At 38.4% G+C, this 13,673-nt stretch overlaps 1 protein-coding gene across 6 annotated transcripts in view; it reads right to left on the bottom strand.

Moving 5' to 3' along the window:
• CNKSR2 (connector enhancer of kinase suppressor of Ras 2) overlaps positions 1 to 13,673 on the bottom strand; it is a 318,427-nt gene that overhangs the window by 212,261 nt on the left and 92,493 nt on the right. For all 6 annotated transcript variants that reach the window (XM_081947981.1, XM_081947982.1, XM_081947978.1 and 3 more), the window contains exon 4: positions 6,772 to 6,859. In XM_081947981.1, the coding sequence (XP_081804107.1) occupies positions 6,772 to 6,859 (88 nt within the window). The remainder of the gene's footprint in view (positions 1 to 6,771; positions 6,860 to 13,673) is intronic.

The following is a 13,673-nucleotide window of genomic DNA, read 5'->3' as shown; positions in this document are numbered from 1 at the left end:
TGAACATCCTAGCCAAACAAAGGTTTAAAATTGTAGAAAATTCCTGGAAGCCTGGCACTCAGACAAATTACGTATAAACATCATCAACATAACATTCAAAAGTCAACCAAAAAGCTAAAAAGGAAACAAAAAGATCAAACATCTTCTTGCCAGCCATCAGCACTCAGAGAAGCAGAGATTAACACCAGGATTAATATTAGACTGACAATCAAGAAGTAAGCAATACCCCAATCAATAAAATTTCAACTCAAACAAACAATCAAACAGTAAAAACCTAACCAAGGAACCATCGAAGACACTCCCAACCAATACTGACAGAACAAGACACTTGTATATAAGCTGAGAGCAAACTTCACTACTTGCACTATTGAAGAGCAATTCACACTCTGCCTTCTCTGCTATGTTATAGAAACGTCTAACGTCAGGGAAAAGCTTTGCCATCAGATGAAAAGCAAACTGTAATATGATATAAGGCAGTGATGGTGAACCTGTGGCACGCGGAGCCATTTGTTAGGGCACACTAGGCTCTGCCCGTCAGCTGGCCAGAGCGCATGCGCGCGCTGGCCAGCTGAATTCACCGTTTTTAAAAGCCATTTTTCGCCCTCCCCAGGCTCCAGAGGCTTTATAGGAGCCTGGGGAGGGCGAAAAGAGCCTCCCCCGCCCCCGTGGAGGCCCTCCGGAGGCTTCAGGGACCCTCCGGACTGTCCCTGAAGCCTTCGGAACGCTTAAAATGACCCTCCGAGCAAACCGGAAGTGACTTTCGGTTTGCTCGGAGGGTCATTTTAAGCGCTCCAAAGGCATCAGGGAAGCCTCCAGACGGTCCCTGAAGCCTCCGGAGGGCCTCCGGGGGGGGCGGGGGAGGCTCTTTTCACCCTCCCCAGGCTCCTATAAAGCCTCTGGAGCCTGGGGAGGGTGAAAAAAGCATGTAAAAATGGGGGTTGCGCCTGTTGTGCAGGCATGCGCACTGGGGGGTCGCGCATTGCATTATGGGTGTGGCACGCCCGCACACGCCCCCCCTGCGCTCTCCCCACTTGTGGCACGTGAGCCAAAAAAGGTTTGCCATCGCTGATATAAGGTTTTACCTATTGCTTTTTATATCAAAGGAATACATAAATGCCATAAAGACGTATTTACAATAGGGAATTAAAATAGGGAATATTTTTAAGCAAAAACCACTTCTGAGTACATCAATCTTAATTCAACGTGATTCACAGTAAAACTGCAGACAGTTTGTGGGTGTGTTTGTGGTGTGTGTTTGTACAGTATATGTAGCTTAAGAACACTGTCCAGCATTATTACAGTGTCAATGTCTTCCTTAGCTTGTTTCCTTTTTCTCTCACGCATCCATTAACATATTTTAAATCCAAATAAATACAGTAATACATTGCAATAACATATTTCTTTTACAATAAACATAAGAGAAAATAGGTAAAAAATGGGCATTTTGTCCATATTCAAAGTTAAAATGGAATCATAATGCCATCAGGTGACAATTTTAAGAAAAAGGTGAAGCTTCCCAAGGTAACATATTTTCCTCCTTGAAGTACAAGAATACAGCAATATGCAAGCCAAATAACAGCAACAAAGTAGCAACTGCAAATTAGATATTTTAAAAACAACCATCCTGGAAGGATCTTGACCAGACATGTCAAACTCAAGGCCCACGGGCAGATCCTTCCCATGTTGTGGTTAGACATTCCCAATGGGGCCGCCCTGGAAACAGCAAGGGGCCAGCCCCCATCGCCTTGGCCCATCCCAGCTGTGGCAGGTGCTTTCCCTGGGAGACTGACAGTGCCCAGCAGCAGCTGCAGCTTGTTGGCCTCACCAGGCCTCATCTCACCACACCTTGCCTTTGCCTCGTCCCCAGCCACACTAGCGTGCTCTCAAGGAGCCCTAACATTTCAAGGTAAAAGATTTTACTGGCCTTCACCTTGTTCAGCTCCCCTCTGCCCCCTCCCCCTCTCCCCCAGCAGAGCTGACACAATGGGGTGAAAGGATGAAACCTAAGTGCATGAGAAATAGCCATAGAAATCTAGAGAAAATGAATAGAATTAATAAAGGTCAATGATCACTAACCATTCATAAATATTTGATGACACTTTTCTTGTTCAGGCTCTACCTCTCCGCCCCTTTCGTAAGGGGACTGGGTAGAGATGGGAAGATCCCGAGTCGCAAGGTGGTTGGTATTCAAGTGCATGGAGCAAAGGCCAGTGCTTCATTTCCAAAACTACCGATTCTTTCTTAAGAAAGGTCACATTGGTGATGGCTGAAAGAAGGCAATGCAAAAATCTCTAGGGCAGCCATCTTCTATTTCAGGGGCCCTAACCTCTGAATAAACAGGTCAAAGACCGACAAGATCTCGATTGTGGAGAAGCTCCCTGAGTACATCACAAAAACTGATTTTTTAAATAAGTTTTTTATTTTCATAACATATACTATTACATAGCCAACTTTGTATTGTATTATTAAATGTTTACATCAATTCATCTTACCATCAACTCCCCATAAGAAAAAGAAAAAAAACCCAGTTATTGGATCTTCTGCTCTCCATACACTATATTTGTGCGTTCACTTTCTTCTCCCTCTCATCCTCCACCCTACCTCCTTTCTTCTCTTTGTCCTCCTTCCCTTCTCTACTTCCCCTTCTTCTCTCCTACTCCTCTCTCCCCTTTCCACTCCACATTTCTCTGCTCCTCTTCCCCCCTCCTACCCTTTCTCCTATCCCTCTCTCCTTTCCTTACCTCTCTCCTTTTCTTCCCACTCTTCATCTCATTTGCTTGGTGTATTTCAGCTTCTGAGCAAGCTCCCTTTTATGTTGATGGTATTTATAGTTCCTTTTCAATATACATCTTTAATTTTAAACATATATTCTCCTCCTTTTTTAAAAAAAGAAAAATAGAACAAAAAAGTATACATATATAGTCATTGTATTTTCCCCCCACACCCCGCCTAATTTTGGTTGAGGTGTAGACTTGGTTACAGTTCCCAGCTATTCTCATCATTATCTTTATATAATTATACATCCTTAAGTGCCCCCAATTTGTGATTCTGCCTTTAAGTCTCAATAGTTTCCCATTATAAGTGTATTTCATGTTCCCTCTCCAATTTTTCCATGTCTTGGATTAGATTACCTTTAGTTGTCTATGAGTAGCAAACCTCACTGTTCAATATTCATTTAATTCCCTTAATCTATTGTATAGAATAATAAATGGTAAACATCTCGCTTTATTTCATCATCTTAAAAGTTCTATGTATATCCATGTTTCATATATTTTAACCCATGCTTAGTTGTTCTTCTGTTGTCGTTTCCAGTCAATTTGCCACTCAGTTTAATTATCATGTATAATAGTAGATGGCAAACCTCTGCTTTACAACCTCCCCATGTCAGTTTCATATTTATCCACATTCCATATATTTTGGGCTTTGTTTAGTTGTCTTTCCATTGTTATATTCAACCAGTTAGTAACTCAATTTTATTGTCATGTTTTTCACAACTTCCCCACATCAATATCAATATCACATTTATCCATATTCCATATATTTCAACCTTTGCTTAATTATCTTTCCATTATTACATTTAATCAATTAGCAATTCCATTTTATTGTCATATTTAGAAATAAAACCCTAATCTTAGTTTTATATTCTCCCACATAAAAATTTCTGGTTGTCTGATTTTTTTCCTAGTAAGTCTTTTGTCCCACTTCTCTGCTGCTACCCGCTCCCTTCTCTTTGCTTCGGCACATCTACTCTCCCCAACTTTCCCCAGGTCACCACCAAAAGGATGCTTTTTATTTCTCTTTGTTGGGGCAAAACCTCCCCCTTCAATTTCCTTTATATCACTAACAGCCTCAACCTCTTTTGTCTGCCTTTTGTTTCCCTCCGTTTCTATTCCTTCATTGTCTTGCCCCTGTTGCCCCCCTTCTTCTTTGAATTCTTCTTTAAATATCTGCTTCTCTGGGTTCAGAATTCTTTTTAAGGCTTGATTTTAATGATTTATGCATATTTTTTACAATATCACATAATACTTCAAATTCCCAGCTTTCCATGATGTCCAGTTCCAAAGTTAGAATTAGCTATACAGTTATTTCAGAGTTCTGGTCCACCTTAAGTTTGTCCACTTCCATTGCTGTAGTGGAGAACGATGGGAGCCATCTTGGTCTTTTGTTCTTCCTTAATATCCAGTTCCAAGATTGCAGTTAGTTATACAAAGTCTTATTTTGAGGCTCTGGTCCACCTTAAGTTTTAGCTACTGTGGGACTGGAAGTGAAGCCGGGGCCATCTTAATTTTTTGCAGTAAAATAAAAAGACGAAGGAGGGAAGAAAAAAAAGAAAAGAAAAAAAACCCTAGCATTTTCCAGTTCTTTTCTCTGTAATAATTCTTCCCCCGTCACCTTCTGTCTCCGTTCAGCCACAGCTGCTTAAAACATATCAATTAGAACAAACTTATAAAGAGCTAGATTCGGATATGTGTCTCTTTTGCCTCCTGCTCTTGCAACTTCTGATTTATGGTAGTGGTTAATTAAAACTTCTCACACAGTCAAGGTTAGATTATCCGTTATCAGAGAAAAAGAGATCAAAATATTTGGCTTTTATTTGATATCCGAGACCAGATTAGACTTTATATTGAGTGGGTTCAGAATTATTTTCTTGATTATTTTAGCTGGAAGGAATTCAAACAAAGTAAGAATATTGGTTTCTTTTTAAGATCCAAAACCTAATTTAATATTATAATTATGTGGGTTTGTAACTGCTCTGCTTTCTGTTCTTATGTTCGAAAGCGCAGACAAAGAACTTCTGGGAGGGGTGGGGGACTGGTGTTACAACCCTCCACCTTCCTTTGTTCTTTTTCTTTTAAGAAAAAAAAGTCCCGATCTGACCATCAGTATTATTTATGTTCTTAAAATTTCTTTGACTTTTCCAAATTTAATTTATAGTTGTGGGTTAGTTAAATTCTCTTATCAGGTCTTTTATTTCTCCCAGTCTCCGCCTGTTCCAAATTTATTTTGACAAAAAGGTCAGCATCTTGTCAGCCATGAAGGCTGCCGCCCGAACTCCGATTCATAGGCAAATCTCTAACCCATGAGAGATCTGATGCTTCTCTCAGGGTCTGATGAGACGCTGCCCTTCTTCACCCCCACCTCCAGTGGGGTTTCCAATTCAAAAGAATCTTCGGAGATGGTTTGTCAGACAGGGTTCGTGTGAGACTCTTAGGAGCCCACATCTCCCACGTCTGTCCAGCTGGAGAACTTCCTATCGAATCACAAGTAGTGATGTTAAGGGCTTCCATTTTCAAGAACTCTCAATGGCAACCGATAGGATTTGGGGCCAAGGGAACTAGGATTTTCAGCTGGCCAGGGAGAATCGAGCTGAACTTCGCCTAGGTTTGTGTCTTTGAGCCAAGCTTTCCCACAGCCGGAGAGCTGTAAACTCATCCTCTGCCATATTTCAGAGGGGAATCCAGCACAAAATCTAACTTCATTTTTTCACTCTTAAAAACAGTAACAGCTGAGAATCCACTCCAAGAATCCACTTGGTAGATTAGTTTCAGGAAGCAAAAGAGACACAGGGCCAGGTACTGAGAGTGGCCTTTCATAGGGCTGCTGAGCTTCTTCCAACTCCAAGATAGGCACCTAATGGGGCCTGTGGGCACAGGTGTACTGGCTGCCGAAGTTAGAACACTTTGCACCCTTTCACTTTCCACAGGCTCCATATTAGTCCCTCTAGGCCTTTAAAAGAACCCCCCATCCCTACCACCCATGTCAAGCTGGCCATGCCTACCCAGCCACACCGACCTAGTTGCAGTGACCTGGCCGTGACCACCCAGTCACGCCCACCTGGCTACTGTGAACCTTACATGTAACTGGCCCTTTGAGGGCAACCAGAATGCTGATGTGGCCCTCAATGAACTTGAGTATGATATCCCTGGTCTTGACTGTACCCTTTATTCATTATATATAAGCTATGAAACAGTTTATGTTGCCAGAAAGATACTATTAGGACAAATAGTGCTATATATGATACTTATAGCAATGTGGAAGTCAATCAGATTGTGAGACATACTGATTCTCAAAATATATACAGAATCTGTAAACACAGACTCCATTTTCTCTGCCTGAAACATAAATAGGGATGGATAGAATGGATTGATGGATATAGTGGATTTGGTCCACCAAGGATAGACTTGCCTCATTTCTAAGCACCCTAGTAACACAAAGGATATAAGCTTTGGTTTTTGTAACCAAGGACAACAGTAGGTGTTTTGCCTTTGTAACATTGCCAGTACCATCCAGCAAAAGTAGAGTTTAAAATGGGCTTTGCAATTAGTTTCATAAAAGAAGATGGATGCTGTCTGACATGAAGAACTTGAAATTATTCTTTTTCATGCTGCTTTTCATACAAGCACTACTTCCTTTCTTAAATATTAAGAGACATAGCCTAGTGTAAACTATTTTTCTCTTCCTCTAAATTAAAATACTCTTGCTTTGTCAATTTTGTGTCAAGTAAAATAAAAAAATAGAGTAAGGGTATGTAAAACAATTCAAATTTGTAATATTTTGAGCTCAAAATGCTTTATTGCACATTTGAGATAACTGTTTGATATTAACTTTATATCTAAATGCAGAGATAAAATTTACTTTAAAGTATTATAAGAAATTTGCAACATAGCTTAGTAAATAGAAATATTTGTAACTCTAAGGAAATTATGTGTGCAAAATCTTTACCTACAATACTTTTTAAATAGTAACATATAATATTATGTAGTTTCACACCTGTTGTACAATTGTTGTTAATTCAAGGCAGAGTTGTATGACATTGTTTCTTGTGACAGAATAATCTGTTACAGCAGCAAAAGGTGATCTGAAAAAATAAAATATGGTAAAGATACATCTTGTTAATAGTGATCTGCTATAATGCTAACTATACAACATTTTTTAATAATATTGAATATTAAAACTTGTCATCTGTTCGTTAAGCTGTGATCCCAGAAAGATCCCCAGGTAGCACAGCTCTCTCTAATGGAGAATGTAGCACCATCCAAGATTAATGAGGGAGCTCTATGTTGTGCTTCCCTCATGAAAAATGCATTAACTACTATAACTAGATTGGTTCTCTAAGAATTAGCTATTTTAAGCAAGAAAAAACAATTTAAAAATCACACATTCTTATTGTTTTCTCATTTCTTCTATTGATTTTCTTTAAACTCAAAACTGCACTGCAATAAACAGCAGAAGACAGATCATGTGGAATATAATTTTGCATCAGATATTTTAGGTTGCTTTTTACAAAAATATTTAGGATAAAGTATTCTAAATTTAGTTTGTTTAAGAATAAAAATATCTTTAAAAATAATTACTTTATAGCACTATTCTCCTATATAGCAGAATTTAAATTTAAAATGGAAATATCCAGAATACAAAACTACCTTTTCAGTTATTGCATTATTTATATAATAAATATAAAATATTGCTAAAATTATTTGACATTCATCTATCTTCAATATTAATTCTCTGAAATGCTAGGACCACATGTATTCCAAGTGCGTATATTCTAAAATATCTGTTCATCTTAAATCACAGAGAAGTGGATGTTCTGTTTTTTAGTATGTCTTATTAAGCACTCATAACTTTTTTTTCAGTTGCATATTTAAACTGTATTAATTTTCCTTGTTTTGTATTTTCTTCATTCCATGTCTATGATTTTCTTAAAACATACGGAAGCAATTTGCCATTCACTTCTGCTGTGTTTGATTTTGAAATTGTTTCCCAGGCCAATAGGGTTGGCCTCTCACATGCTTTCCCCAGTTGTAAAGCATGAGGGAAGCTCTTTCCTTTGAACTCTAGTAAGTAACCCTACCAGGAACTTTCATTTCCACTGGTATTGTTCTCTGGGTCTTTGAAGCTACAAAACCCTCCCACTTCCACTAGGATAAGGACATTTCCATTACAACATCAAAGACCAGGTCTTTTCAATGGCAATAATGGTTATAAAAGCTGGAGAGAAATCAGGAAGATGCATTGAGATGCATCTGAAAACAGGGCACATGCTGAAAGATCCAATCAATCACTTTCCTAGACTAAATAAAAGCTGGCTGCTCCCTTGATCATATAATAGAAGCTCATCCACATATATACTCATGTGATATAAAAAGATAATGGATTAGAAGCAATGAAGAAGAAATTAGAAGAAATTTGTTGGAGTAGGTTAAATATAAAAAGTAGTAGTAGGTAGAGGGACCAAATCAAAAATGCATTTAACAACCTGGTTCAGCAACTATTCAAACTTCTGACAGCACTAAAAAAAAGTGGTACTTTCAACAGTCTCATTGTAGCACCCCCACAGAATCACATGATCATGGTCATACCCCTAGCAACTGTCCTGGATATTCTATAGTCACATGATCACAATGTATTAGTAATATGGGATTTTAACCTGATATCAACTGGGAGACAAACTCTGCACCAAGTGGAAGATCCAACAGGTTCCTAATAACCTAGCAGACAACTTTGTTTCCCCAAAAGTGGAGAAGGGAACAAGGGGATGAGCCATATTGTACTTAATTCTCACTAACAGAGAGGAAATAATAGAAGGTGTTGAAGCTACAGGAACCTTGGGGGTAAATGATCATGCAATATTGGAATTCAACATTATCCAATCACAAGTAGTAGAACAAAGTCACACTAGAGTCTTGGACTTTAAGAGAGCTAATTTCAATAAACTTAAGAGAAAGCTTGGGAAGGATTCCATGGATGAGAATCCTCAAGGGGAAAACAACACAAGAAGCTTGGGAAATTTTGAAAAGTGAGATTATAAAAGCCCAGTCTAGCACAATATCAATGAAGAAGAAAAATACCAGCTCTCAAAAGAAACCAGCATGGCTGCATAAAGAATTCTCTGACAAATTGAAAGACAAAAAGGATAAGTAGAAAGTGAAGTCGCTATGAGATGACTTGCGATCTCAATGCTCTGAGATCGCAGTCGATACTTTTGCCACTGGGTGGTCCAAACGGACCTAAACTGTCCCGCAGAGACGGTGAAGAGGAAGAATATGTCTTGCTGATCTCAGGGACATCGCAAAGTCCCTGATTGATCCAAGAGAAGTTCTTCAAGCCGGCGACAAAAAATCCAGCTATTTGGCTGATGAAGTCGGGGTGGCTCCAAAACAGAAGGATATGGAAAGAGAAAGTGTTTCCAGCTGGTGAGGAATTTTTACTGTTTTAAAAGTGATTGACTATAAAAAACTTTAAATTAATTTAAATTGGAGAACAGAAGAAATAAGCGGTGGAATTAAATTTGGAATGGTTTTGGACAGGGGGTTATCTTACTTTTTAAATACTATCTTCACGGATGGAATTTATGCAAGCTTTTTAAAATGAATGGATTAAGTTTCCTTCTTCTATTTTTTTTCTTTTACTATTCTCTGTAATCTATGGACTAAAATTGTCTTCTTTCATTACTATGGGTGTTCTTCTAACTCATTCAAGAATCGGACTTTTTTAAAACTTGAAATACAAAAAAGATACAAAAAGAAACAAAGAAATTGTAACATTGCAACACTGCTACTTGGAGGCTGGAGGTTTGTGTATTGGAAACTAAACACTTTGATTTTTGTTTTCACTGATTATCCTGGTTTGGCACTTTAAGGTCTCACAGCTTGTTTATAGAGAGTGATAAGAAGGAAAGCACACAGATGTTCCTTTAAAGTATATTTTTAACCTATGTTTAATCCTGTTAAAACCTTCTAAGCTAGAGCAGCAGTGTTTGTTAACTGGAGATAATGGCACAATTTCAATAGCAGAAAAAAGTTTTAAGTCTGCAAAAGATATTCTCAGAAATACAGAAATTATCAGATACACGTGAGAGGATAGAAAAGAAGTTGGAAGACTTAGTACACCTAACAGCAAAATATGATGAAGAAGTTGAAGATGCTAATCAAATGGAAAAAGTGGAGGTTAAATCGTAAAAATCAAAGAGGAAAATGAATATAAAGAAATTAAAATTGCTAATATTTATGGTGATTGGTTTGTCTCTGAAAAGGGAAGGAGTAAAATACTGAAAGAGGAATTAAATGGAGGAGAAATCTACCCCAGATGGCAAGATACAGAAGAAGAGAAAACAAAAGAATTTATGGATTTAAAGAGAGAAATTTTATTAGTAATATCATTGATAACACTATCGACAATCAAAAATAAGCTGATTAAGGAAACAGAAGAAGGACATTGAAATTACATGAGAGATTTTATAAGCAAAGAGTTGCTAAGAGGAGTCCATACAAAGTTGATTAAGGAGATGATTAGAGGACTGACACCACAAAAGGCAGAAGATATGAGACTGTTTTGCTACTGGAAAGATACAGGTTGATAGATGGAAGAGTATAATTTTAAACTAGCTAAACTTAGTGAAATTTAGTGATAATAGATATAGTTAAATAAATAATTGATAATGATAATAATGTATACAATGTGTATTGTTATGATTTGTAGTAACTGGATATGAATATTGAATGGAGCCATGAAAGGAAGATTAGAAATCCTTTTGGATTATATATAAAGGTGAATTTAAAAAAAAGAATTAAGTTAGATTCAGTAAAGTCCTTGATTATTAGGGGGGGGGATGATATGTTGCAGGATATAGTCAAATAAAGGAGGGATAATGATAATAACGTATATATATATATATATATGTGTGTGTGTGTGTTGTGACCCAGCAGGATCCTTTGCAGCTGCTGAGCGACTCAGATAGCGACGACCCCTATGAGTCGGCTATGGAGGAGGTGTAGGACCCTGGGCAGGGTTCAGACGCAGAGCAGGGACCAGAGAGGCTGGTTGGCCACCAGGAGGCACCTGAGGCATGGAGCAGTGGGGAAGACCGGAGGGAGTTTGTTTCTGACGCCAGATTAAGACGGGCGGAGAAATGAAGGCAACAGCTGCTCCGGAAACAAGCTCATAAAAGATAATGAAGCTCAGGTGGTTGGGGCATGGCCCCTACCAAGAGCTTATATAAACAGAGATTTTGGGAGGAAATTTCTTGCAGGACACAACCGTTTAAAGTAATCTGCAGTACGTCTGGTCTGAACTGTTTTGGATTCCTGTTTGAAACATGCTGGAGAAGCTGTTATCTTTATCTGTCAGAGTCTGGGTTGCTGCCAAGGTTCTTATATGTGGGTTCGTGTTTGAGCTTTCAGCCACCAAGATTGTAGTCCTGTTATTAAAGTGTGGCATCCAGCTAAGCCTGTGTCAGCATTCATTACTGGACAGAGGGGGTCAGAACATATATGTATGGTTACAACATAAGGAAATGGGATGTAAATTGTAAACAGTGATTTGGAAAGAAGGATTAGAAAACTTTGTTATTAAATATTATGGATGTTTAGCTAGAATAGGACATAAGGATTTAGTGTCATTGGAGCATTTCAGAAATAGTAAATGAAATGCCAGTATGTGGTTATGTATTAAATCTTGGTATATTTTATGATGAAGGACATTTAAACAGTTATAGTCAAATGAAAATGGAGGTATGATGATGGTAACATGTATAAATATCTGAGTTAAAATACTTGAGTTAATATGAATTATGTTTGTTGACTGTGGAAGAGATGCACGTAAGCCTTTTTGTAACCAACTGATACACTTTCTACAGTATGTAAAGAAGGATGTGTTGTGTTTGCTTTGAAAATTAAAAAAAAACTTTTATATTAAAAAAAGTGGAAAGAGGGGCACATAACTAAGGCAGAATATTAGCAAATAGCCCAAGCCTGTAAAGATGAAGTGAGGAAAGCTAAGGCTCACAATGAAGAAAGGCTTGCAACAAAAGTAAAAAAATAACAAAAAAAACCCTTCTTCCAATATGTTAAAAACAAGAAAAAAGTCAAGGAAACAATTGGTCCATTGCTGGGAGAAAATGCAAGAAGGTGACAAGCAACGGGGCGAAAGCAGAACTATTTAACTCAATTTTTGCATCTGTCTTTACACAAAGAATAAAAACAGTCCAATCTCGTAACCCCCTTGCACCCTCAGACAGCTACAAAGTTTCCTAGGGTTCGTGAATTTTTACAGGCAATTCATCCCTTCCTTTGCAAAGATTGCCAAACCCATGACACACCTCCTAAAGACAGGGAGCCCAGGAACAAAACCTCGTCCGGGACAAAGGTGGGACCTAGCCTGCCAAGAGGCATTCGAAATGTTAAAAACAAGAAAAAAGTTAAGGAAACAATTGGTCCATTGCTGGGAGAAATTGACAAGAAGATGACAAGCAACAGGGAGAAAGCAGAAGTATTTAACTCATTTTTTGCATCTGTCTTTACACAAAGGGAAAAAGCAGTCCAATCTATCAAAAACAGCACCACAAAAATCAGATTAGGAACACAAGTTAAAATAGGTGGGGGATGGTAATTGAGTACCTGTCTACCCTAGACAAGTTCAAATCACCAGGACTGGATGGATTACACCCCAGGGTTCTGAAGGAACTGGCAGACGAGATCTTAGAACCACTGAACAATATCTTTCAGAGATCCGGGAGCACCGGGAAATGGCCAGAGGACTGGGAAAGAGCTGGTGTGGTTCCCATCTTCAAAAAAGGAGAAAAAATAGATCCAGAAAACTACAGACCTATCAGCCTGACCTCAATACCAGGGAAGATTCTGGTATTCCAAAAGCCAACATGGGTTTGTCAAAAACAGATCATACCAGACTAATCTTATTGCATTCTTTGATAAAGGAACAAAATTAGTGAACCAGAGGAATGCTGTTGATATAATTTACATGGACTTCAGTAACACATTTGATAAAGTAGACCATAACCTACTACTGGAGAAAGTAGAAAATTGTGGGTTAGACAGCATCACCATCAGATGGATTTGTAACTGGCTGACCAACCGCACTCAACATGTAGTCCTCAATGAAACTGCATTACATGGAGGGAAGAATGCAGTGGAGTACCCCAAAGCTCTGTTTTAGGCCCAGTACTTGTCAACATCTTCATCAATAATTTGGATGAGGGGATAAATGGGGAACTCATCAAATTAAAATACAGAAGGATTTTGACAGATCCATTGGGCACTATCTAACAAAATGAAATTCAATGGTGAAAAAAGTAAGGTACTACATTTAGGCAAGAAAAACGAAATGCACAGGTACAGTATAGGTGGTACCTTGCTCAATAGTAGTAACTGAGCGGGATCTTGGAATCCTATTGGACAACCATTTAAATATGAGCCAGCAATATGCATCAGCAACCAAAAAAGCCAACACTTTTTGCATAAACAACATAAACACTTTATGCAGGCTGCATAAACAGAGGGATAGAATGAAGATCACATGAAGTGTTAATACCACTTTATAATGCCTTGGTAAGGCCACACTTGGAAGACTGCATTCAGTTTTGGTTGGCATGATGTAAAAAGGTTATGGAGACTCTAGAAAGAGTGCAGAGAAGAGCAACAAAGATGATTAGGGGATTGGAGACTAAAACATATGAAGAACGGTTGCAGGAACTGGGTATGTCTAGTTTAATAAAAAGAAGGACTAGGGGAGACATGATAGCAGTGTTCCAATATCTCAGGGGTTGCCACAAAGAAGAGGGAGTCAAACTATTCTCCAAAGCACCTGAGGGTAGAACAAGAAGCAATGGGTGGAAACTAATCAAGGAGAGAAGCAACTTAGAACTGAGGAGAAAT

Source organism: Natrix helvetica (assembly GCF_964273705.1).
Source record: "Natrix helvetica genome assembly, chromosome: 3".
NCBI classification, from domain to species: domain Eukaryota; kingdom Metazoa; phylum Chordata; class Lepidosauria; order Squamata; family Natricidae; genus Natrix; species Natrix helvetica.
Note: the sequence above shows the minus strand (reverse complement) of the source record. Positions and strands in the feature narration are given on the sequence as shown.